The following is a 25,923-nucleotide window of genomic DNA, read 5'->3' as shown; positions in this document are numbered from 1 at the left end:
CTCCATGACCCAACAGGATGTGCTATTAAATTGCAGAGATGATAAAGCCACCGTGTAATGATGGAATATACCCCACCTTGAAATGGCTGAAATTGGAATATGTCAGAAGTTACTGATTAACCCCGGGCAGGGTAGGACCTAGCAGCTCTCGTAAGAGTTGACAGTTCCATCTGAATGCTTGTTTTATCGAAGAGCAGAAGAATTCAATCTTCCTCACCCAGGCTAAGCAAAAATGGGCAGCTCGCATGTAAGTAGCTATTTAATTTGGATTGTCAGGAATGCAACAATTTTGTGCTTTTATTTTTGTCTATTTTCTCTTCAACTGACATGAATACAGCTGCAAATGATGTTTTAAACTGAAAGTCTATTTTAAGTGTGAGTGGGCAATTTGTATGTATACAGCTAGTAACATCCACTTCATTGGATTACATGAATTATAGAACTATTACTGTAGCACACAGGTTCTGCATGTTTTAACACTTAATGGCATAGCTAAAAAGGGCAGCGCTTTAATTTTGAGAAAAAGAAATGATGCATAGGTTGCCACGGGACAACTAATTTTAGTTAGATTAGCAAATTTATGTTGGGAACAAAAATAATTCCCTAAAGATCTGTGAAAATCTTCCTGTTCCAGAGGCCAACAACTGCAAAATTCAGCCAAGTTTCTCACTGAATAGGAGGGATGGGAGTAATCTCAAAGTGCGGTGCTTGCAGATGGATCTGGTCAAAATTCAGGTGTCAGAGTTTGCTACATTGAATTGCCATGTAAGTTTTGACTGGGACGATTTTGGCCAACGTTTCAGTGCTTAATAATAAATATCTAAGTGTGTGTAAAGATATTTGACCTCAGAACAGCCTGACTGTCACAAGTTTGGGTGGTAGCTGTGAATGATCAGTGCTTCTGAAAATGAGGTAGCTTTCACTGATGAAGTTGGGGGTTTTTACCTTCACTTTTAGAACTCATGGATGCATGACAATATTTATTCAGCTGTGCGTCAATCTTCTTGATTGCCAGCTCCCAGCAGTATGTATCAATAGAAGACAGCCTGTTTGCTGACAGGGGTTAACGTTACGATAGTTGCTCTAGGATTTGCATTATTTTATTACGCCACTATTTTTTCAATTCGGTTTCAGCGAGGCCCTGAGAGATGCAGAGAATCTGCTGCTTTTGGACCAGCTCTTCGGGACTTTTTCTCTGCCAGACCAAGCAAGAGAGCCCGTACGTTTTGTGCAGAGCTCCAGCTGCTAAGCCAAGGAGCTTGCTGTCTCTCTCTGAAAGTGTAGATGGTCCCATCTCCTCACCCTATGTACCACAGGGCTGTCAGCAGGCATCTGCTGAGGGTCCTGACCCTGGAGGGCCTTGCACTGGATGCTGGCATTGAAAGCAGTGTAGAACAAGTGTATTTAATTTAGATTTAACATAGCCAGTTGAGGTCTATCTGTGGTGAGAGACCACAGCACTGCCTCTCAGGCAGGCTTCGCGGTTGTATGAGCTCCATGCTGGACTAGGTGACCTGGATGGACATGCAGTATGCTGAAGTAGTGCTGTGGGCTTCAGTGGGAAGAGGTGTGAGACCTTGTTGAATGAGAATCCAGTTATTCAGCCCATTTCTCACCCGGGAATTGTAGCTCCCTTATCATCATCATTCTGTGTTTGTCCCCACAAAAATTACAGGTAGTCTTGGACAAGTGCCTGAACCTGCATCACAGAACCACTTCTGGAACAGCCTGAAACGACTCAGTTCTTAACAGAGGTGTTCAGCTGTAGCTTGTTCTTTCTCCTAATCTCATATTTTGCAACCACAGGTTCACGAGCGTCTTATGTATTGTGTTTTTTAAACCTCCAGAGCAAGTCTTACAACCTCCCAGAGGATGTACGGAAACCAACCGTAGGGACTACCAGTTTGTCAGCAGACAAGCCAGTAAGCACTCTTTTTCTGAAGGATGAAAGGGGCACTGTGGTGTTACGGCACGTTGCAGTGGTTTATGGTGGCTTTGGGAGGCACTGCAGTGCACAAAGGCGACTTCTCTTTCGTAGATTGGCACTAGTAAAGCTGAATAACGCTGGGTTGTTTCAATCTGTTGAATACTGCATCATTCCAAAATTTTGTCTGCTTTGAAATTTCAGAAGTGAAATTTCTTTAACTGGCCCAAATTTTACTGAGAGAAATAGAAAATGAATCACCCATGTCAACTGAGGTATTTTGTTTTGGTTAGATGGATTTAGGTTTAAAACTTCAAAAAAAGTGTTATTATTAAATGAAATTTTCACTGAACACTAAGCATTGTTCAAAGGAACAATGTACATAGGAAAGAAAAGGTAACCACTTGGAAGTTAAAATGAGAATTTTCAGCTACATCAGAATTCATCATATTCAAAATGAAGCTTTCATCAAAATGAATATGTTCCTAAGCATGTTCATTTGAACAAAAGTAACAAATTTTACTGAAAAATATGCTTTCAACAAAAAATTTCCAACCAGTCTAAGGAGTAGCTTTCTGTTCGAATCTGAGCTCTTTTTTAAGAGCTGCACCTGATGCAACGTTAGAGCTCCAAACCTGCACATTTCCACCCACTTTTTGCTGTCTGAACTGGGTCCAGTCCCTCTTTCTACAACCAGCCAAAGTTCCTGACTGCTCATCCCTAGAGATTTAAAGTCTCTAATTATTTTCTCCATGTGCAGTCTTGCATCCTCAAGCTTACCTGCACTTCTGCTCTTCTTCAAAATCACCACAAGTAGAATCAATGCACCTGAAAATCTGGGTAGCGGCTCTGCTGTAAGCAAGGTGCTTTGGGGACACTTTGGGAATAGCAGCAATGGTTTTCATGATATGATGGCTTGAAAACTTTGATGCATTTTGTCTTTTGTGAAATTGTTTAACTGATTTTTAACCTTCTGTATCTGAAGAATCCAAGATCCTATATGCATTATTCTGTTGTTCTGTGTGATGTTTGTGACTTGAATTGAGGATGAACAAGTGCTTTGTTGTTAATTTACCATTTTTTTGAGATTCTTTGGGAGTCCCTTGAGTTTCACCTTCTCATTGTAAAGCGGCCCAAACCTTCTGCAAGGCAGGACTCTGTAACATAAAAAGGACGCAGCAGGTTGCTGTGGGCCAGTTGGTTTGAGAAATGGAAGGTAAAAAAGTAAGTATAACCTTAAGAGCACATCTGCCCGATGGATCCTCTCAAGGACAAGCTCACAAATATCACAAGGGCTTTTGTGTTGCTTACAAGGATAGAAATGTCTCATTACTACAAGTGTTACTGCAGCATGATTTGATCGTCTCATCACAAAGCTCAACAGTAGCTATTTGTTACTTCCCCTGGCAGACCAGTATTCAGTGACAATAGATTCTTGTTCAGACCCTGGCCCTAAGCCCACAGACAGCAGAAGACAGAAATACCTTCTTGTTCAACCACACAGCACTGGGGAAGAACCACGGCTGATTCTTTTCATTTCCACGGTCCCCATTTACCCAGGACATTTGCTGTTTCTTTTAGGTCTGATGCTGTGCTGTGAGTGCAGCTGATGTAGGTGTTACCAAGCATAAACCCATGAAAAATTAATTATTCATTTATGGAAAAACATTCAAACAAAACCAAACTATCTGAGGTATCAGAGGGCGATTAGTTTTGTTAAAACATACAAAAATTCAAAATATCTGGACTCTTAACACTTTTCTAGGTATACACATTTTTTTGTATGTTCTACCAAGGTCTGTCATTACTATCGAGAGAAATTACTCTGCCTGTATTGTTAGCTATGAGGACTGACTGAAGTAATGGACCTGCTGCTGCTGCCCTGGGTGATTCAGCTGACCTAGGAGCATCCTGAGACTTCCTCCACCCTGTGAGGTGGAAGGGAGTTAGACACAGAAACCTCCAAGTTCGGCCAGCACCGGTGGTTTGTCAGACACTCAACACGCAATGCCTGCATAGTAACAGCCCGTGTATGTACCTATGAATATATACATGGTTTTCCATAATGCATCTTGCAGAGAAGTGTTTTAAAAACAGTGAAGCATTAGGGACCGAGGGAAGAGGCATGCAGTTCTTGGTCTTCCGTGATGGGATGCTGCCTCCTTCCAGTTCTTCTCCTGTTAAATAATTTGGATTTAGAATGTACAGATGAGTCAGTGTGACATTCCCAAAGACCGTGCCCATGTCTTTCAGCCCTGCATTGGTATATTTAAGTGTTGTTAGCCTTTCTGCTGGCATATGGAAGAATTAACTTCAGTTCTATCAATTTACCAGAACTCATCACAAGTCTCAGCTGAGGTAATGAGAAGAGTGCAAAAGTTTTAATGAGACGTAAGAGCACTTGAGCTATCTCTGTATGAGTATGCAAGTCAGAGATTTGGGACCTCAGCTGAAAAAGTACCCTGATAACTAACTCTGATTTCAAAAGTAATCTGCTTTAAGGATTTCCACCAGACCCAAAAGAGTTTGGACACACTCAAACCAGACAATGCAAAATTCTGCCATGAGAGATACCCACCAAAACATATTTTTTTTCTCTTAACTATGGACTCATCTATCATGGCAATGAGTATGAAGATATTAAGTTGTTAAAAATTAGCCATAAGCCCTTTTGAGATGATATATTAAAAGCTTCGTAGAAACAGGAGAGACATTGTAGGAGAGAGCTTGTTTTAACTTTGCAGTTTAAATAGCCGTCAGAGCAATTAGCGTCACTGATGCCACTTGTTTATAACAGGAAAAAAAAACAAATGCAACTAATTCTAGTAGGATCTTCTTATCACTGTAGTTTTAGTCTCAGGTGTAGGAAATAAGGTGATTTGGAAGGAGTCACTGAGTCACTGCAAGTCTGTTGAGTAAGGAATTCCAGCCTACATGACTTGCATGCATTGCCCAGTATACACTTCATACAGAAACTGTTTTCTTGCTAATAGCAGCGAACTAGCAGCACGAAGCTAGCCTAGGCGTGTGCTGCTGTCAAACAGCTGGTAAGCCTAAAACAGCCGTAGGGATTTTGGAGAGCGGCAGCCTGCCTGGCAGATGGCGCATGGCGTGCAGGTAGGCTGGTGCGCTTCTCCGCGCAGCCAAGGACGCAGGTGGCAATTTTCCAGCTCCACGTTGTGGTTGGCTGAGAAGATTGCTCAAACAAACAAAAATGCCAGGTATGTTTTGCAAAACAGCAGAGGAAGAAAGCTCGCGGTCAAAAGGACACGCATAGTCCTTAAGGTAGGGCTTCTCCGTTGACATACATCTAGTTGGTCTAAGCTGGTCCCTCCCTGTGCTTGACCTCCTCACGTTCCCCAAGAACCGATCCCGTTGGCCAGCACTACAGCACAGAAACGTCCAAAACGAGGAGCAAGAGCAGCAGTCCTTGAACAACAGGACCGAGCCTTTCCTCTGATTACAGATGTTTATCAACCCCACCTTTTTATTACCGCAGCACAAACCCTGGCACTTGTTGATACTGCCCTATTGCCAACATGCCACAGCTGTTGGCTTCTGTTTGTTTTCAAATATTGCCTACCATCTACTCCGACCTCTGTGTTAAAACCTGTACAGTTCACAAAAATTCCTACCTGAATATTGGAGCCCAACTATTTTAATTTTACTGAAGAAGAGCTTGCAGAAGAACATCTTATGCTGGTAGAAGAATAACGAGATCGGGCACCCATTGTCCAGTAATGACTAAATATCCTCACCCGTGAACAGCCTTTCCCGGTTAGATGAGGCATGACCTTGACTTCTAGTAACTAATCTGTGTTTCTTTTGTTTCTCCTCTATATTGAGCAGTTCTAATATGTGGAGGTTTGTCTTACGGAAGTGCCCATGCACTGAAATGAAATGGGGTTTCTGCCCCTTCTGACTGATGGTCTGGAGCTCTCTGACCAACTCACCCTTTCGTGCCCCAGGAATATCTGCCAGGCTTTTCCTCCTCCCTGTGCTGATGTTCACTCCAGTCCCAACTGTATTTTTGGCCGACAAAAGCAGGAAAATATATTTGCTAGTAGGAGTGCATAGGTTTAAAATAAGGCAACATCATTATAGAAAAGGAATATACCTTGTATAGTGGTGGGAGGCTGTGGCTGTTCCTGTTATGCTCATAGCTTCTGCTGTGATCCAAAAATAGATGCAAAGTCCGAGGGGCCTAAGGTAGCATGACAGTGAGGTGAAAAAATATTTGTGACTGCAAATGTCTGTTCTAGTAAAGCAGACCGTTGATGAAACACAAACATAGCAGCGTGTTTTCAGTCTGTCTTTCGAAGTAAATCGGGACCAAAACACAGCAGCCTTCTCCCACGTTTGTTCTTGTGTGTTCTTCTTAACACAAGGAAGTGCTTGGAAATGAGCGATGAGAATTGGGCTGTTTGTCACTACGACTATCCCTTCAGATAAGAGTTGGTTCTGTTCACAGGTGGTTATCCTGGTAATGCGTGATGTAGTGGAGGGCTAAAACCACAAGTTCTAAGACAAAGTATCTTTTTTTTTTCTCTCTCCAGTATGCCAGTCTAGTTAACCTCGGATTCCAGTTGCGTTACAGCTCATTAAAGGCTTCTGCAAGGATAAATAATTAATCTTAAGTATGTATGCGTTGATAAAAAATTAATCACGTAGGTGGTGATTTGCCAAAAGCTGTCTTCCGTGGTCGTAAAATATTAGATATAATTTAACTGATGAGATAAACACCCCAGCCCTGCCATCGTGCTAACAAGGTGACTAGATGGTTTGGGGCACTCCTTGTAGACAGAGATAATACGTTTTCCTCTCCACACAAAAGAGGAAAACAGAAATTCATGGAGCATGGGATCGGAAGGGACCTTGAGATGTCAGCTAACTTACCCACTGCTAACTTACCCACTGCAAGAGCAGCTCTCCCCAGAGCAGTCCCGACAGCTCTCTCAGTGCTGAGCTGGAGGGGAACTGCTTTGTTGGCTGGAGGTGAGGCTCCCCGAAGGTCTTGGGGCTGGTGGATCAGTGGCGGTGCACGGGGAGAGCTGAGAAATCTCAGCACGTTCCAGTTTGTGATTTGTGATGGGTTTCCAATTATTTTGGCTTGTCAGTTTGTTTTTCTGGTACTCCTGTGCCTACCTTTTGGACATTACAAACCATTTGGTTCTGGCTTCCTCAAGAAGCAGAGTGCAGGACGCCGCGGTGCCTGAATGTGTGATACCCGGTGCTGGGGGTTAGCCTGGCAGGCAGCTCAGCCCCACGCAGCCACTCGCTCACCCCTAGTGGGATGAGGGAGAGAATTGGAGGGGTGAAAGCCAGAAAATGCATGGGACAAGTTAAAAGCAGTTTAATAAGTAAAGGAGAACACACACAAAGAGAAAGAAGTGATGCAAAAAGCATCTACCACCAGCTGACTGATGCCCAGCAATGGCAACCCCAGGTGAATTCCCCCCAGTCTTACTGCTGAGCACGATGCTCTGTGGTGTGGGATGTCCCTTTGGTCATTCGGGGCCAGCTGTCCTGGCTGTGTCCCCTCCAGCTCCTGGGGCACCCCCAGCCCCTCGCTGGCAGGGCAGCACGAGGAGCTGGAAGTCCATGAGGCTGTGTGAGCACTGCTCTGTAACAGCTAATGCATCAGGGTGTTGTCAACACTGCTTTGGTCACAAATCCGAAACGCAGCACCATATAGGGTGCTAGGAAGAAAATCAGCTGTATTCCAGCCAAAACTGGGACACCTGGCTAAAAATATGTGTACCCACTGGAAATGTTTTAGCTGAATTTACCGGCAGGGTATTAGTGTCAAAACTATTAGGTGCTGTGAAATTAAAAGAAGAGAGAAACTGCATTAGAAACTCCATAAGCAAAAGACTGATGCGTGTCCAGTTTCAGGACAGGCGCTGAAACCAGACCGAAGGCAGGAGATGTGAATCTGGGGGAGAGCAGGCTGTTGGGCGGCAAGCTCGGATTGTTGCATGTGGAACTGGTTTCTGTCCTTCTTACTCAAATCTTGGTTTTCTCCAACACATTTTTGTGATCATAATTAATTGTATGTGAAGGATAACAAAAGGGGTAGAATAATTGGGGCTTGATTCTGTGCCCATCTCCAGTAACCGCTGCAGATGCCCTCAGACTCATGAGATATCCGCACCAGGCTGGAAGATGCAGGTCACACAGGAGACCATGCACTTCCTACTGGCAGCAGGCAGCTGACCCAAGGGCATCTCTAATGGCACCAAACAACTGAAGACTGCCCTAAATTTTATTCCAGACAACACTCAGTGCTGTAAAGAGCAGGGCTGGGTCAGCCTGCCCTTGCTGCGGGCTGCCATTTTACATTTTTATTTCTATATTCCAAAGAAAAATGAATCGCAGCAACCAAAGATAAGCTTGAAATAAGACATCCACCGAATAAATCACAGAAATGGACCTGGCAAAAATGAAGACCCAACATCCCTGGGTCAGCCTGGCCCATATCAGAGCTCTGCCCACAGCTGTTAAATCTGCACCTCGACCGCTCGGATCAGCGGCCGTGCTCCTTTTGGCTCTTCCTGCGATTCACCCGTAGGGTCTTGTGTCTGCATTTATCCGTGCACGCCACCGGCATCGATCCGTGTTGGGGCTGCAGCAGACGAGCGTGGCCAGCAGCACCCCGTGCAGCCACCCTTCTGTTGGTTTGATATGACCACCCCCAAACCTCCGTTCTCCAGCACGGTCATGCATCTGCTTCAGGGGGTAGGGGTGGAAAAATACCTGCGGTTGCTGAGCTGTATTATCAGCTATTTTCAGGTGGAGTACTTTGTCTCTCTTTTGCAATACAGGAAGCTACCTGGCATGCTCAGCGCGGTGTTTCTGCTGCTTTTGTCTTCTGACAGGCTAGCAGCATATATAAGGAAGCTACTAGCTTTTGTCTTCTGACATCTTCACAATGTATTGCTACACCTCTCCAATTCTAATAGCTGATGCCTTGAATCCACCAGATCTTATTTTTCCCCTGTTTCCCCCCTTGCTTTTGCTGAACTTTTTGCTAAGCTGTTTATTTGTGCTCCATGAGAGCTCCTCCACATGCTGACAAATCACAGAAAAGTCTCCAAATGCTTCTCTAAACATCGTCAACCACCCTCAGTTATAAATTCATCTTCCACCTACTTAAAGTGTAAGTTACAGCAGGAAAAACTACTCGGTGTGCTTTACAAGTTAAAAGTGTTAGTTTTAGACAAGTGATAATCTGTCCAGTTTAATGGAAATAAATCTGCTAGCTGAAGCTGCAAGGGAAAATGGTTGTTGTCTAAAGATATATACAAGTGAGGCAAAAACTGTTTAAGCTAAGGAATACTGTTCAAAAAAATAAAAATAAAAAAGTCAGTGGGCCATGTCAGTGGGCAAGATCAAGGCTGGGACCGTCAGACAGTGAATTTTAAGCAGAGCTTTCCGGGTGACTCAGGAGTTGGCCTTGACAGTTACCTACCCAGCGTATCAGATTTTTTATCTACACAGCTTTGATGCTAGTGTTACTCACGGCACTATATGAACGGCATCCCCCAGACTCATCAGTTAATGTTTTACAGGGATTTATTTGAAGATGGAGGCTTCAGCACAGCTGACTCGATAGATTCCTGTGCTGCTTTAAGACAAGCGTATCCCGACCGTCATTGAGAAGCCAGCCTTCCTTCTCTTCCCTTGAGAAGAACTATTTTTCTTTATGTCTTTATGAATCCTCATAAATCCGTGATGTTATTTCAGTAGCTGGTGCTACCACTCTCCTACCTGGAGCACCTGTGCTACACGCAGACCCAGCAGCTACGATGGCAAGTGGCATGGAGGGGTTAGGGACTCACTAAAATCTGAGTCCAGCCCAACAGCCATCGAGGCATAAGGTAGCAAAGCACGCTCCCAAGGTGCTGGGGTGGCTTAGCGGGACCGGGTGCACCTCTGATGGGGCCGGGGCAGTGGCAGCCGTGGTGGCAGCAGCACTGGTGCGACAGGAACGATGCCCACAGCCCAGCACTGCTGGTGGGCGCAGCAGAGCAAAGCCCAAACCAGCTTTGTAACCCTTTGGAAGCCCCTTGGGCCTCTGTGTTGGTGTTTCAGTCCTTGAGGAATGGCTGGAAAGTTGGAGTGAATGCCAGACACGGCCGTTGTCCTCTCACATCTCACCAGCACATCTTCTGTCCCGGGTCTGGAGGAAGCAAATGTGGAGCAACAGGTCGGGACTCCTGTCTGGAGTGAAGCTGGGGGCTATAAATTCAAGTAGCCCTTGGATACAGCAAAGTGGTCAAAGCTAGCAATTTTCTCTGTATTTTGTGCTCCAGAATTGTCCCCTTTTTGCTATTTTTCCAGCTATTTCCCTGGCCCTTGCCCTCACAAAGACATTCTTTGCAAGCAACTGGAGAATAACGTCAGTATTGGCTGCCTAGCAGGCAGCAGGATCAGCTGTATGGGTGGCATGAACATCACCTTAAAAGCACGCTAATGCTACAAAGCCAGAATAATGATAGCTTAACATCACTGTGATTTAATTCATTCAGATATCGTACCCCAGTCCTGCAAAGGGCTGCTTTCCCCGCAGTGCAGTAGGAGAACAGGGACGTTATCTCTCCAGCTTTCAGTGCCCATTGGGATTGCTCCAATGAGCAGATGGAAGAAATAATTAGCGCGCTACCTCAGACAGCGGTAACTCTGACAATCCCAAAAAGCATACATCAAGGTATGGACAGAAATGCTGAAAACACTTGGCCTGATAAACCTGGTGTTAGGGAGAGGGGAAAGCTCTCTGCGGGGCACGCTCGATCGATCGGGCAGCAGAGCGTCCCCCTGGATGCTGCATGCGATGCTCATTGAACCTACCACGGGGTGAGGAGCACCCGACCAGCAAAGAGACCCATTGTGCGTGTGGCATTTGCCTCCCAGGGCTGTATATCCAGCATGGATTCCTGTTGGGATGTAGGATGCTGTTGTTCTGGTCCCCCAAGCTTATCCCCAAGGCTGGTTAGCCACCGTTGTTTGTTCTGGGCTTGCAGAGAACAAAGGTGAATTTTATTCTGGCGAACCTGCCTGTTACCAAGAGGGGAAGGAAAATGAGGGTGTAACGTATCCATCAGAAAAGGAGAAAGAAACTAGAGCTGAATTTCCAAGCACACTGTGCAAAACAACCTCTCTTGTACATGATCCCATCAAAGAAGCACAACACCCCGTCACATTAGAAAAATAGGAAAGCGTTCAAGCGATTCACTTTGGACAGACAGGTGTCCCTACACCTGTTTTCTAACTTTGTGGTTTTCCCTTACATTTTCTTGGAAAAGTTCTTGAGAAATTGGAAATCTGTTAAATAAAATCTCTCCCTAGAAAATACGATTTACATGCATCTATTTCCACCTTGCTCGAAAGGTTTAAACAAGCGTGGTGTGCCCAGAGCATACAGCAGGATACAGCTTCACTAGGGACGTCTGTGACAATGAAGTGGCAACGAAGGTGTTACGAAGGTGCCACAAGACAGAGAGAACTTTTTACATTGTTGTTGTTGTACCTCACTAATTGCTGTTGTAAAAATAGCTTTCAATTAAGGTAATCTGAGCGAGATGGCTGCCGAACAGCAGCTGCCATTAGCAGTAAATTGTACCCTAGCCATTAACTGCTAGAAAAGCCAAGGTGCTGAAATTGTCTTTGGTCTATTACAAAGGTAAAGAAGCACAGGGACTGGGGGTTTATCCTTGAGATAAGACCCTTTGTCTTTAGATAGAGGACTCCTTAATCCAGAGCTGCAGCTCTCCCACCAGGGCACAGTGCGAAACTTTCCTAGCACACCACCAAACAGGCTTCTAGGTTATACCTGTGCGTGGCAGAGCATGGCCAAAATCCGCATGGCTAGACTGTCTCCAGACCAGCAGAGCGATGCCGTCTGCGGTGTTCTTCAGGAATCACCTCTGGCCTGTGCTCTCCCCTAGGACGAGGAGGCTGCTCAGCCATGGAGGCTCTTCTGCTGTTTGGTCGGATGGGTGGCATTTTTGGAAGGGCTGAGGAGCCCTGTGCCATGCCCTGGGGTGTCATAACCCTCAGCTAGCCCTAACGGAGAGCCCAGTGCCGTGTCTTTGGGTGCCTACCCTTCAGCAGCAGCAGCGGAGAGTTGGTGGCTGGCAGCCCTGCAAAGCAAGCTGCCGGATCCACCTGCTGCTATTTGAATGGAAATACCAAAGCACTCGTAATGCATGCTTAAACCCCCAGGGCAGACGGTGTGCAAATAGTTCAAATTGATTTAGGAACCTAGGAGCTATTTTTCAGTGTTATTTTAGCTCCCAGGCATTTAAATGATCTGATTCATGATACTACGGGGGATGAAAATGTCACTGACCTCCTGCTCGCAGATACCTCTGCCCTTGTCTGAGAAACAGCCGAGTAGAAGATGTGCCAGCACTGCAGCCCCTCTGATTCACAGCTTATCAGATTAGTAGGAATTAGCGTGGTTTTCTGTTTACATTGATATGTCAGGCTGTAAACTGCTGCTGTGGCTGTGGACTTTGAGTTATTATCCCTGATAGATCTAGCTCAAGGTAACCATATGTACAATACTGGCCCAAAAAAAAAATAAATAGTGCCATCTTTCTGCTGTTATATATCTCCAGTTATCTCATTTGCATGAGCGCATCGATGCAGGAAAGGCTTACAGGACCAGTTTGTGTTCAGCTGATTGGGACTGGCAGCTCTCAGCCCTCACAAACGTCCTGCAGAGGAAGGGCACGGTTCTGCCCGCATCAGATAAGTCGTTTATATTGGCCTGTTGTTAAAGTGGTGCAGGCAAATCATATTTGATCTGGCACAAAGTTGTCCAGTATACAGTTATTACATTCAAATTATTTGAACAAGCCTGAACTGGCAGAGCAAAGTTACATGGGATCAGCATCACGTGTCACGTGGGGACAGCTGGTTTTGCTCCAGTCCTCGGGGCCTCGTGATAGATACAGCATTTCAGAAAAGCCCAACGTGGTATTTACAGATTAGATGATGTGACTAAAGATCAGGTGAGAACCTGGCCTGAATTTCTGCAAAATCATTTTTCGTGTATCTGTTGTCTCTCTGTTTTCCTAGTCAACTGAAAAACGCCACCATCACGGTTTTGATGCAGACCGAGATGCCAAGAAAATACACAGCGCCTGCAAAGGAGCAGGTAAGAAAGCTCTTGGTTTCTATTCAAGATTATAAACAGCATATACATACACAAAAACAATTGTTTAAACCATTTTCAGTTAATCTTTATTCTTTCTGTCACTGACTCAAAGCACATGCACACCCATGGAGTTTAATAGGATTAAGATAAATGGGAAGGGAAGACAGCTTGTTCCTCAAAGACTGGTAAGATCTGGTGTGTTCACTGCACGGCTGCAGAGGATTAGGGTAAACATTAGGATTACGATAGGGCCATGAAGCTGTCAAGGCTGATATGACAGTCATGGGGTCAAGCCAGAGAGGCCAGATTAAGGGCATGGGTATATGTCCTCTCCCAGATCTTCAGGGACCAGTCAAAAACACAACCACCTCCAGATGCTCATCAGAGCCCACTGCAGCTCCGTCAGCTGACGGGAATATGGGACGCTCCTCAATCTGTGTCAGTGATTGAACCAGAAGTACTGGCTACCACCATCTTCTACGGTAGTCTTAAAGTAATGTGGCTGACTTCAAGCACTGGTGTGAATAGGAATGCCCAGCGTTCGTGGGTCCTCAGATCCACGGAGGTGCCAACGTCCAGCAGAGGAAGAACAGCTGAGCAGCATGTGAGAGCATTGAGTTATTAATCCACACCAGGCGTTTGCACAGTAAACAGGTATTTAAGCCTTTCTTCCTGGTATAGCACTGACACTCAGGATTAGCTAGTGAAGTGCCTGAATTTTAGGAACAGTGTCCTATCAACATACTTAAGACGGTTCCCCAGAGGACTTTCCCACTAAAAGTTTAGCCCCACATTGTCAAACAGAGGTGCTGCTCCTTCTAAAACTGGACCATGCCTTCTGTCTTGCTTCCAAGCAGGTAGAACTGGACAAGGTGCCCTAAACTTGTCTGAATGTACCCGGTGATGACATTAAAGGAGGAAAATGCATCAGCTGCTATTGCATGCCAATATAATTTATATTTTTATCGTTTGTGCTGTAGCTCCTCAGAAACCCTTGTAGGCCCTAGCTCCCAAGAGTCTGCAGTAAGGCATAACACAACCCAAAGCCCAGTAGGTGGAAGCAACAGACGGAAGATCACGGGGCAATATTCACCAGCGTGACACGCATACATCAGCAGAGCTGGCATACGGCTTGATGCATTTCATCTGCCATCTGAGGCCTTTATACACTGTGGACATTTTGGCAGTGCCCATCCCGTGCAGGATCAGAGGTCCCTCCAGATACACCTTTTCCATTTCAATACCTGCCTTGAAGAAATAATGCCCGAGGCAAGTCGTTGGCCCCGCACATAGAAGCGCACCAAGACACGTGTTAATGCAACAGCTCCTCTATTGTGTCACTCATGCATCCAAACAACATCGCTTTGGTCCTGTCCCATTAGCCACAAACATTGACTAATGCCTTCCAGCAGCTTCATTCAGTGCAAACATCTGTTTATATTGGCCTAGGGCAAGAAAAGCACAAGAACAAGGTCATTGCCTTTAGCAAGCCACTTCCATCCTTGCATAGGTTTCAGCTCGAAGCTGCCCCAGGAGTTTCTTGTGGCAGGGTGTTGTGCGGTCGGTTCCCCCACAGGCTCCCCGGAGATGCAGTCCCTGCGGTGCCCATCACCTGGACTTCCCAGTGGCTGCATCCTCCCACTTATTTTTGCCAAACAAAACAGCATCAGCAGAGAGGTTCAGACCACGAAGGCTGATTCCCACTCCTCTTTCTGACACCACTGAGCGCAAAGCACAACCTGTTTTGTACAGCCATAGTTCAGGCTGTGGGTTAATAAAGCTGATTTGAACACATCCTCTCCTACCCTGACCACTTGTCCCCAGGCCATTGCTGCAGCTGGGAAGCACCACAGGAAGGGGTAGAAACAGGAGCAGGGACTTTTCTAACAGCCACTGCCACCAAAAACTTGGATATCAGCCCATGTTCAGTAGTGTGACAGTGCCCTGGTTTTAGGGCAGTGTCTGATCTGAAACAGAAGACCCAAATTCCCTATAACGTATAAGCAGCACGAGGCAGTGAACTTCTATTTTATGTTTTGAACATTATAGCCAACTATAGATACAAGTTTCATCAGAAGAATCTCATGTGCTTTTACAAATCCTAGAGCTGGCACCAGTAGATGTATGCACATCGATTTGTTTCTCTTTAGAGACAAAAGCACTCAGTCCTGTTTTCTTTCCTCTGCGTTGGATTCCTGATTAAATGCAGCCTATGCCCAACCTTCTTTTTCAGGAACTGATGAAAAAAAAATTATCGAAGTCTTGTCAAGCCGAACAGCGGAGCAGAGACAACAAATAAAACAGAAGTACAATGCTCTGTATGGCAAGGTATTTCAAAATTAATAGCCTCTTTTTTTCAGACAGCATGCCTGTGGGAAATGTAGCCTACATTGATCTCCTTTTCAAATATCAGGGGTCCAGTAGATTTAAGGAGGTCACTAGTTAGTTTCTGATCCAGCATTTTCTTTTTTCTCCCAAAATACTGATTATCTTAATAACCTTAGGCCTCAGAGTCTTTTTGAAATCAGCCCTAACCAGATCAGAGCAATTTAGTCAAAGTTGGGACAGCTAGAAAATAAGTCATTACCAAAATTAAAAATATTCCAGCTTGTGTTCATCTTCAGTGCATCTCGAAAAAGGAAGCCTGAAACCAAGGCTTTCAGACAAATGCAGCTAACTTCAGTTCCAAATCCCGCTCAGGTGCATATTCAGAGGAACCACTTGATCTTACATCATTATATTTTTGTTGAGTAGTTGAGTAGGTTTAGTATTGATTTATGCTCATGCTGAGATCGACTGCACACTGCAAAACAGAGAAATCTCATAGAGAGCTTGGTTTCTGGAGGAGGACGCGTGGACTGCCTCGGTCATTTCGTATGTAAGAAAAATAAAATCTTCCAATGTATTATTTAGGTAAACAGCTGAATCCTGCAGAGCTTATTATTAAATTGGTATTTTCTTAAGGTTTGCTTGTACTTTAGTCATTAATCAATGATAATAAGACAGGCAGTGCAGGACCAGAAAGCCTTTCATATGTAAACCAGACAACAAGCATGGTTTTGGGTGCATACACCCCGCTGAGTTAGCTCTATAATGGGGATTAATAAAAATAGGCATTAGAAATGGGCAAATTCCAGGGGACATCCCAGTGAAACGAGCACACAACAAGCCTTCCCACCTGCCTGGGCAGCCTGGATATCTGGGAGAGGAGCAGCAGAGCTGTAGGTACCGCTGCCCTCTCATGCTCCTGGGGGAAGTGAGGTCCACGGGGTGCTCCTGGGACCGGCTCCAGCACTGGTGTCAGCCTCTGGAGATCGTGTGTTCATCTGCAATTGTGTAAGAGCATGCTTAGGAACAAAAGATTTAAAGCCGTCCTTCTTTATTGTTGTTCTGAAGTTGTCAAATGCTTCCTGTACTGCAGGAAACGTCAGCCACAGATAGGGCTTAAAATAAATCATCGATAGACATTCTCAGCGTGAGTGCTTGGCCAACACGTACACACTAGCCAGGTCTTCTCCAGGGTCACCTTAATTTTTGAATTAAGTAGATCATATCAGAAAGAGGGTTTTTATTGCTTTCTGTGGGTTTTTTTGTTGCTTGTTTGCTTTTTGTTGGAAAAAAATCTGATGGCTTGAAATCAAAGCACTTCATAGAATTTTTTTGCTTTTCCCAGTAAGTCAATTCTAACCAAAAGTGGAAGAGAACTTGAAAAAAACTTGATCCCTTCTGTTGCACCTCTTTCAAAGGTTTCTGCATTGTGTTTCAGATAAATCTCTCCTGTTGAGCTTTTAAAAACACTAGTTTACATGTATTTAAGCAAGGAAGAGTTCAAACTTAAATCAGTGGCTAATACTTGAAGATGGGAGAAAAATTTCTTTCAATATGAAACAAAAAAACAAAAAAAATAGAAAATTTAATATAAAAAAAAGCCTATGTATTTCATGGATTTTTCATGTTTTTGGCACTTTTGGTACACAAAAAGCTTTGAAATCATGAAATTCCCTGAACCAACCAAATAAATCTTCTAATCCCACCTCAGCTTTTGCACTAACCCCTCCACCCACCCTCGCAGGATTTGGAAGAGGTGCTGAAGGGAGACCTGAGTGGCAATTTCGAGAAGGCTGTGCTGGCTCTGCTGGACCTTCCCTGCGAGTACGAGGCACGGGAGCTTCGGAAGGCGATGAAGGGTGCTGGGACGGACGAGTCGCTGCTGATTGAGATTCTCTGCACGCGAAACAACAAGGTTGGGACACCCAGATAGATTTTACATGTGGTGTGCCTTAGGTAGCAGGGCAAAGAGCGGGCCTGTGTCCGCTGCAGCCTGAAGGTTGTCACACCAGGGCCAAAACTCTGACAAGAGTAAGAGCAGTGCAATTCAGATTCCTTCCTCAGCCCTACACATCCACCACACATCTTCTGTGGAGGCAAAGGGCAGCACTGGGGATGCAGAAGTCCCCAGGAACCTATCTGGAGGCAGCTGTCAGAGCTCTCTGCATGGCTCTGGCCTTGGCTCCCACCACTTACAAGAACACGGTCTTCTTCAAAAATCCCTTTAGCTTGTTCCTAAATGCAAGCAAAACCAGCCAGGCACTGCTCCAAATGCTGTCCTGGACTGTTAATGGTGGCAAGTGGCCACCAAGGTGGCATTGAGGAGAAGTTGGGCTCCTCGTGCCTCCCACCACGCCCTCTCCCAGCTCCACACCTGCAGCGCCTCAAGCAACAGAGACATGGTACTGGTACATGCTGCTTTGTATGTTTGTTTGCCTATTGATTTATGGTTTTTTATTCCCCTAGGAAATCATAAACATAAAGGAGGCGTACAAGCGGCGTGAGTAGTGTTCCATTTCAAACACCTTCATTTAAAGCCTCCATTCCCGAGTGAACCCTCTCAGACTTTATTTCTTTTCCTCCACAGTCTTTGATCAGGATCTAGAGTCTGATGTGAAAAGTGACACAAGTGGCTCCCTGAGGAAGATACTGGTCACTGTGCTGGAGGTAAGGCTGGGAACTTGCTATTAAGCACCTGCTGGGGAGAGCGATATCCTTTTCTCTATCATGATAAGGATCAGCTGCTATTTAGAATAAGGTGACTGTAATAAACAATATAATAATGAAGTAATTATAATAAGCAAAAGGCATTCTCAAAAGCATTCTTCAGGATAAGAGCCTTTACATTTGCAACTTCTTAATATATCAAATAAGTTTATATAAACTCAGAAGTGAGCTTTTAAATTCTGATTTCTTTGAAGACAGCAGAAATGAAAAGATTTGGTACATAGAAGGAGCTTTAAAGACCCAGCAGTCACATCACTAAATACACCAGTCTGGAAAGCATTGGTATATTTTCAGGAGAGGCAAATGCATGTTATCCATAGATTTTTTTTGACTCAAGGCTGAACATCAGAGCCCACGTTAGCTCCACCTTGCCCAGCTCTTTCTGGGCCATGCGGCCACCCAGGAGCATCTCCAGATCATGGTCTAAAGCTTGAGATCCCCGTCCTGCTCCTGAGGCATCAGATGTGCAATGTCATTAGGGCCTTAGCACAGAGCAAATAAAACTGTGAGATAAACCCTGCCTCGATGAATATTCAGGCTTCACCTCTGAAGTCTGGCGTAAACTTGGACCGTTGGATCCTGTGCCACCACAGTGGCCCATTACTTGGCGACTGTCAGCAGATGGCAGCAAAACTATAACCAGAATACTTGTGAGGGCTTCGAAATTACCATTCTCCTTCCCACTACAAACTGTAGCCAGCACTTGGTCTTTTTTCCTGCTGTAATGTCCTCTTCTGTAGGCAAACCGAGATGAGAACCAACAGGTCAACACAGAGCTCGCTGAGCAAGATGCCACAGATCTGTATAAAGTAAGTGAAACTGCAGAAAACCCCCCGTTGTGCTGTGCTGCTCAGCAATGTGCTGCCCGGGAGGCAACAAAATGCACCGAGCACGGAGGCAAGGGCAGTGTACAGAGCTGCAGTGAGGGGTGCACGGGCTGGAGCGTGGTGAATCAAGGGCTCTAGCTGACTTTTTGTCTCTACTGTGAATAAACAAGTGCTTCAAAAAATGACACGCAATCTTTAAGGCAGGAGAAGGCCGCTGGGGAACAGAGGAGCTGGCTTTCAATGTGGTCTTAGCAAAGAGAAGCTACAGTCAGCTGAGAGCAACCTTTCAAGCCTATGAAAAGGTGAGTTATTCCCTTCTGTGATGTGGGTTGCACAGGGCCACACGTGTAGTTTGCAGACCCTATGACAACATGTAGGGCAGGTGATCCTTTATTTGCCATTTTTAAATGAATCTCAGAAAATATTTCTATATGACTGGATCCCGATCTTAAAGAAATCGGGGATAAAAGCTGTGTCTTCTGCCACTGAAGAACCCACTCCCTTTCATAGCCCACACAACATCCAACCAAATAAAGATTGTGATGCCCTTTCCTTTCCACAACTGCATGACAGTGGGTATCCCCACTCCTGCAGCAGGACCAGCAAAGAGATATGTTCATAAACTCCTGCCCTGAAGCAGAACTTTGCCTCTCTGATCTTTACTTCTCCTCCAAAGCAGAGCCTGGCAGGGTCTCTCATCATGGTCCCACTGCTTCACACGCTCATGTTGACTGTTTAACCTTCCCCTTCCAAACCAACATACCCCACCAGACCATTGATTGCCACCACACCACGTCATGGTGCCTCTGCTGAAGACCACAGGACACACGGTTGAGACAGCCGTGGTGGCTGGGTGGTGGCTGTCCCATTTATCTGTAGTGGCCTGACCTTTTGGGGGCAGTGGGGAAGGCACACAGATGGGTGAGTGTGTGCCAGGTCAGTCCCTGGCTTACTCCTGAGACCTTGATGTCTCTGGGAGTGCCTCTTCCAACCTCCCCATTGCACTCATCCTCAGCCCTTCTGCCAGGGCAGAGGCACACCTCCAGCCTCTTCCTCTCTGCCCTCCCTGAGCAGACAGCTGGTGCAAGGACTTTGCTGTGCTCTCCTCTATCTCCGAGCAAAAGGCAAACTAAGGTAGCAGGATCCCATCTGTCTGCTGCTTCTCCTGGTGTCACCCATCAGGGACATTTTCCTCATGGCTGGGCCTGGAGCCTACCTCCGCTGATGCCTTTTGCCTGCAATTGACCTGTGAAAGTCCAAGCAATGGGAGATCCAAGGTCCTTCTCCTGGCAGAAAGGTGGAAGCTCGGCAGTGACATTTATTCTCAGGAGAGGGCCCCACCTCCAGCCTCTGGTTCACGGTCCTGAACTTCGTAGGATGACTGAGTTCATCAGAAAACCGTAACCCTAAGCACTGGAGATGGAAAAAACTTCAGTCACGGCCATATTTCAGTGTCAGCACAGTAAGGAACCCTTAGCTGGAAAAATGTTGGCAGCTTAATCCAACTTTTGGTTTGCTGCTGGCAGAAGAACAGCAACAGTCACTAACTGGTAGTTCTTCATAGTACTGCAAACCCCAGGGGTTCCAAGCTACCTTGGCTTTTGGATTCATAAAGCCAAGCAGATCAGGTTGCCCAAACCAAGCCACCACATCCTGCCTGGATGCATTTGAAGGAGAAGGGGGCCAAGACAAGAACTTGAGTCCTTCTCCACGTTTGGTTAAGATAAGTAGGGCCGGGTCTACACCAGGCTGGCACTTGCAGAACCTCACAAGATACCTACTGCTGCTTTGTACCTGCGGTCTCCTAGGCCTGATCTAAAGTCCACTTGAGTTTTGAGCCATGCAGGACCATCCTAACAGCAAAACAGAGCAAAGTAAAAGGCTTTGAGGTTTGCAAAATCCACAAAGGTCAGGATGAACTCTGTTTTGAAGTAGCAGTCTGTTTTTCCCCTTTCCTACAGAGTAATACAAAAACTAGGGAACAACTGCAGTGCTTGTAAGCTTTCCCTGAGCAGCCAAAGACAATAAGTAACAAAACTTCATAGAGCTGGTAAAGTTCCAAAATTTATCTTCTTTGTGTGGAAGCCATCCAGAGCTTGATAAAGGGGTTAGAGGGAACTCAGAGAGTTTCTCCTTTGCTTGGGGTTGCTCAAGAAGAAGCCACAACTTGTTTGTCCTAGAAGCCCTCGGGTATCAGTACAACTTGCTTGATTTAGGTTATCTAACTGTTGTGCCTTAACGGACCTTGTAGTCCCTCTTTTCTTGGTGCCAGCGGATATGTGAGCACTTACACCAGAAAGGATCTTCACTTACCCTTGAATTGCTCCCTTGGAAAGTCTCAGAAGGATCTGAACTGGCCTTTTGCCATTGTGTCCTAAAGCTGATGCTGGTTTTATGGCAGTGGGACGGCTTGTGCAGACAGCAGCTCTGATGGCTACTTTTTGTTGTCCCTCTAGGTGTGTGGGAAAGACATAGAAGAATCCATTAAAAGTGAAACATCTGGAGATCTGGAGAAGGCTTACCTCACTCTTGGTAAAAAAGTGTTGAGAGCTTTCATTTTTAGTTCTTTCCCCCATCTTGCCCTCATTCTTGGGGTTCTGTATGTAGGTGACAGCTATTGAGACAGCCTTCAACTGAAGCTTACTTACCTGCTAGGAAAAGAAGAACCAGGTTTCAGTAATGATTTGGAGCCCTTAGTTTTAGAAATAAAAGCTCCTCTCCACAAGGCTATTTTTTTTGCCCTCTGAAACAGGGTGACCAGCTCCGAGCTGCCCCTGAGGCTGTGTCTGCTGATAACTTCCAGCTGATGCCTGGGCACCATCAGCGCTGTGCTATCAGGCTACCACCAAAACATACAGGGTCCCTGACAGCCATTTGGCACTGGGAGTGACTGTCACCAGTATTTATTTACACATGTACCCTGGCTTTAGTAAGCTTACCGGTATTGATTTTATCTGTGTGGATCTGGGCTCTCCCAAATCTTCCCCCTCTGAGCTGTGGAGTGAGCAAGTACTCCGAGAAGAGATGGGCAAGGAGATCTCCAGATAGGCAAATTCTCAGGCTCATCCATTTCATTTTCACAGTGGAATGGCAGCATATTCAATGCAGATCATTTCACTGAGTAATATGCTTTCCCTGTGGAGAAATGTATTCCCCCATTCAGACCCCAAACCTTCTCCTTACGTACTGTTAGGGGCCAGTTACAGAACAAGAGCCCAACCAGCTCATATGTCTGCAGGATCATAAACCCTAAAGAGTTTTCCTTCTTTCTTATTCATTTCCTTCTCATTGAAGATGTATGACAAAGCGTAAATGTGCAAGTGTAATGAAGTTTCTTACTGTTTTCTAGTCAGCTGCGCCAAAGACTGCCCAGGTTACTTTGCTACACTTCTGCACAAGTCAATGAAGGGAGCTGGGACTGATGAAGAGACCTTAATTCGCGTCCTTGTGACCAGGGCCGAGGTAGGACACCCTGCGACCTGCAATACTGTAATACCATCAGCTCTGGGAGAAACACAGACTTAGAGGGTACAGTGAGCCCTGGTAGATCGTGTGCTCAGCCAACCCCTTCCAGACCAATGACACCAGAGGTCACACTCTGCTTTTGTACCTAGGCAACTCTAATTTTGGTATTGCATCTAATTCTGTTTTGGAAAAAAAAAAAAAAAAAAAAAACAGAAAGCATACAGGAAATTTCAAGTGGAGTCAACTGTACCTAAATAAAATTGCTCCATGGGGAAGTCTGGTCCCAAGAAGATGTGTAAATTCCTAGTTAAGTAATGATAAAGCAGCAGTTCCCAAATTGACAGTTTCTAATAAACATATGTCACCAATTCTCTCTGATTCCAGCTGGGAAAAAGCAAATGGGAAGGAGGGAAGAAAAATTAAGAGCCAAAGGAGATAATTGTAATTTTAAAAAGCACAAAACTGCACAAGGCATTTGAGATCATAAACACAGTCTTTAACTCTTCCTTCCATATAAACTGTTGAGATTGTATAACCTCAGGGCTGTTCCAGTCTTGACACAGAGAAGTTGTTCACATGGACAAGGAGAACCTACATTTAAATGATCAATAGTGTGAGAAATTAGTCGCCAGTGTAGTCTCTTTGTTAAGATGTGGTTTAACTATGAGAATGTTTCAAAACCAATGATAAAGATCAGGACCGTGCCATGGGTACCTTTTCAGAGGAAAGCTCAAGACAAGGCATTTCATTCTCCCCACGCAGTAACCAGAAAATTACCGTGGTGGGTGGAACAAAACTGTCTTTTAAACATACTTCTGGAAGTGATACTCCTTCTTGCCACCAGAGTGGCCTCAGGAGCATGCAGTGATCTGTGTGCTTGCCTGGCACCAACACTGTGCCCACACAACACTGCTGAGCACCAGGCAAAGATGCCCCCAGCCACCCCAGCATGGCTCTCCACTCAGGCCCATACCCCTCACCACACACCATCTGACATGGGCTTACCTCAAGTCCCACTATTAAGCTGGGTCCAAGGTTTTTGGACCTCCTGCTTTCTCCTCTTCTCCTTCCACTGGCAGCAGTGGACCTTGGATCAGACCCCGGGGTCCCTCGTAGAAACAGGGCACATTGCACAAAGCACGTCCCAGTCTTCTACAGAAACTCTTGGTGTCTCCTCAGACCGACCTGCCAGAAATAAAGGGGAAGTTCCAGCAAATGTACAAGAAGTCGTTAACTGAAGCTGTCCGTTCTGATACCTCTGGAGATTTCAGAAAGTTGCTGCTGGCTATTTTGCACTAAAAAGCCATCAAGAAAGAAGAAGCATGCTGAGCAGCCACCTCTTGATTAGTTTCCAAAATAGCATCCAAAAAATGTGGCATTAGCACAAAGAAAAAAATCCAATTTATTTTCTTTCCAGCTGGGAAACATGTTGCCAAGTAAAGCTGGACGTGAGGTTTATGTTATGGCTATCTCGCCAAATGTCCTTAAGCAATAAAGACACGTTAAAAAACTAAATCTAAATTGGCCTCTTTGTGTCTGCATATGTGGAGGAATCTATTTTGTCATGATTTCTTCTGGGTAGACTTACTGCCTTTATTTATTTCCAAAGATTATCCTTGATCTTTCCCTGCTTTTTTCCCCCAATTTGAAGGGTGCCGTGTCATGCCATGACAGTCCTGCCAAGAGAGAATGGATAGAAATTTCTTTTCAACCTATTATTACAGCTCTTTAAACAACCTGTGGGCTGTGAATTAATGATTTAAGTCAAGCCTGAGAAAAATCCCGCTATCAAAAAGGAAGGTTGGAGTGATTTCCCTGTCTGTGAGTTCCTGCCTCAGCATCGTCACCTCCTACGTTATACCATGAAGGAGATAAGGAATTGCAGTCCACGTTAGCACCACCTCCTGAGATATGGCACAGGAGAATGGCTGGGGAAGAGACAGGACTTCATGAGGTGGATCTGTCCATCAGGAAAACGTTGTTCCTACAGAGCTAGACATGGACCTCAGGACAGTTGCACAGTCTCTGTCCCTGGAGGTTTCCAAGACCCAACTGGGTAAAACCCTGAACAACATGGTCTGATCTCATGGCTGACCCTGCTTTGAGCAGAGGGTCAGATGAGAAACCACCTGAGGTCCCTTCCACCCTGAATTACCCTAAAATCCTATAATCATATGATAGAAGATGTAGAGAAATGGTAACATGAGAGGGCCTGACAAATAAGAACAGAGAGAAGAGAATCTGGGTCAAGGAGATGGACTTGTGAGCTCTTTTTCATGTTTGGCCCCTTCCCTCTTCTGCATGCACTACACTGTCAGGGGAAAGATCTTTCAGACCTAAATTCTCAGAGGTACTTTGACATCTAATTTCCATTGAAAATAGCATTTTTGAAGAATGGGACCTGTTTTTCCCTGCTTGTATCAATGTCACAGTGGTAGTATCTGGACATCTACTTATAGTCCATAAAGACAGGGCAAAATAAATGGACAATGGGAAAGATGGAGAGCTTGTAGGATTTGTGTATCACACAGGTGTAACAGGATGTCCCCGCATTTTAGAGGTCTGATCCTCCTTTGACAACATTTCAGTAACCTAAAAATATCAGAGGCAGATACCAAACCTGAAATGAACCATATGATGCTGGATTTGACTTTATCAAAGTCTTTAATTTTCAGACCCAGAAAGAGTGAAGCAGAGCAGGATCTGTCTGTCTCCTTCTTGCTGTTGCCATGGGGCTATTGTAATCAGAGACTATAGAAAGGATACATGAATAATCTACTTAGGTGTCCAGTGTTCCTGGTGATATTTTATCCTTTCCAGGTCACACCGCGTGTTCTGTCCAAGATAAGCTGGCAGGTACCCATTCTCAAATGATGTAGTTGGAACAAAAAGACATGGTTGTCTGAAATGCACATGAAGGAGCTGGTTTAGGCAAAGGATTTGTTTTGAAATATTCAAGCAAGAGTGCCCAAAGCTATATGATTGGTTTCTGTGAAACCTCTAGGAGTTCAGCACCCTTTAAACCAAGCTATGTACTTATTTAATGTGAAGTGCATAATTTTGGCAGCCAAATTTATTTTTGCCTGCAGATTGTTTTAATTAATGCTAGTAGGTCATTCTGACTAAAGAAGGAAGAGTACAATTGCTTTCATCTTAATCTCTCACTCTTTAATTAGAGATTGGCCTGAAACCAAGCTGGGAGCCCACGCATCTTCACACCCACACATACCGGGGCAAAGTCATCACTGAATTACACACTATGTTCATCTATCTGTCTATCTGTACACAGTACATGCAGTGATGGCTGTGACACTTGTGAAGTTGCTCTGAGTCTCCAAAGCTGTAAAACTTGTTCCCATGCCTCTGACAAAAGTTTAGGTCACGGGTTCAAAATCCAAGTTCAAATTCCAAGACCAGTATCTACAGATACAGTCCATCACCCAGCCCACAAGATCAGAACTGAATCCAGATTTAATCGGGTCTTAAAC

The 25,923-nt window shown here is 45.1% G+C and overlaps 1 protein-coding gene across 1 annotated transcript; it reads left to right on the top strand.

Annotated features, from left to right (window-relative positions):
- Positions 1-232: 232 nt before the first annotated feature.
- On the top strand, positions 233-23,982 carry ANXA13 (annexin A13). Its single transcript, XM_040547779.1, has 12 exons — positions 233-247; positions 1,848-1,922; positions 13,010-13,088; positions 15,322-15,416; positions 17,161-17,331; positions 17,883-17,916; positions 18,004-18,083; positions 18,884-18,952; positions 19,171-19,272; positions 21,427-21,502; positions 22,320-22,432; positions 23,615-23,982. Exons 1-12 carry the CDS (start codon positions 233-235, stop codon positions 23,732-23,734), a joined length of 1,029 nt encoding a protein of 342 aa, XP_040403713.1. The 3' UTR covers positions 23,735-23,982.
- The last annotated feature ends 1,941 nt before the right edge of the window (positions 23,983-25,923 follow it).

The sequence above is a fragment of the Cygnus olor genome, chromosome 2, assembly GCF_009769625.2.
Source record: "Cygnus olor isolate bCygOlo1 chromosome 2, bCygOlo1.pri.v2, whole genome shotgun sequence".
NCBI classification, from domain to species: Eukaryota; Metazoa; Chordata; class Aves; order Anseriformes; family Anatidae; genus Cygnus; species Cygnus olor.
This window is presented reverse-complemented; position numbering and strand designations above follow the sequence as displayed.

Bases quoted from the DNA above. Each gene is read 5' to 3' on its own strand.
- ANXA13 (XM_040547779.1), top strand. The intron at 17,917-18,003 runs GTGAGTAGTGTT...TTTCCTCCACAG, and splicing joins AAAGGAGGCGTACAAGCGGC to TCTTTGATCAGGATCTAGAG. The intron at 21,503-22,319 runs GTAAAAAAGTGT...ACTGTTTTCTAG, and splicing joins GAAGGCTTACCTCACTCTTG to TCAGCTGCGCCAAAGACTGC.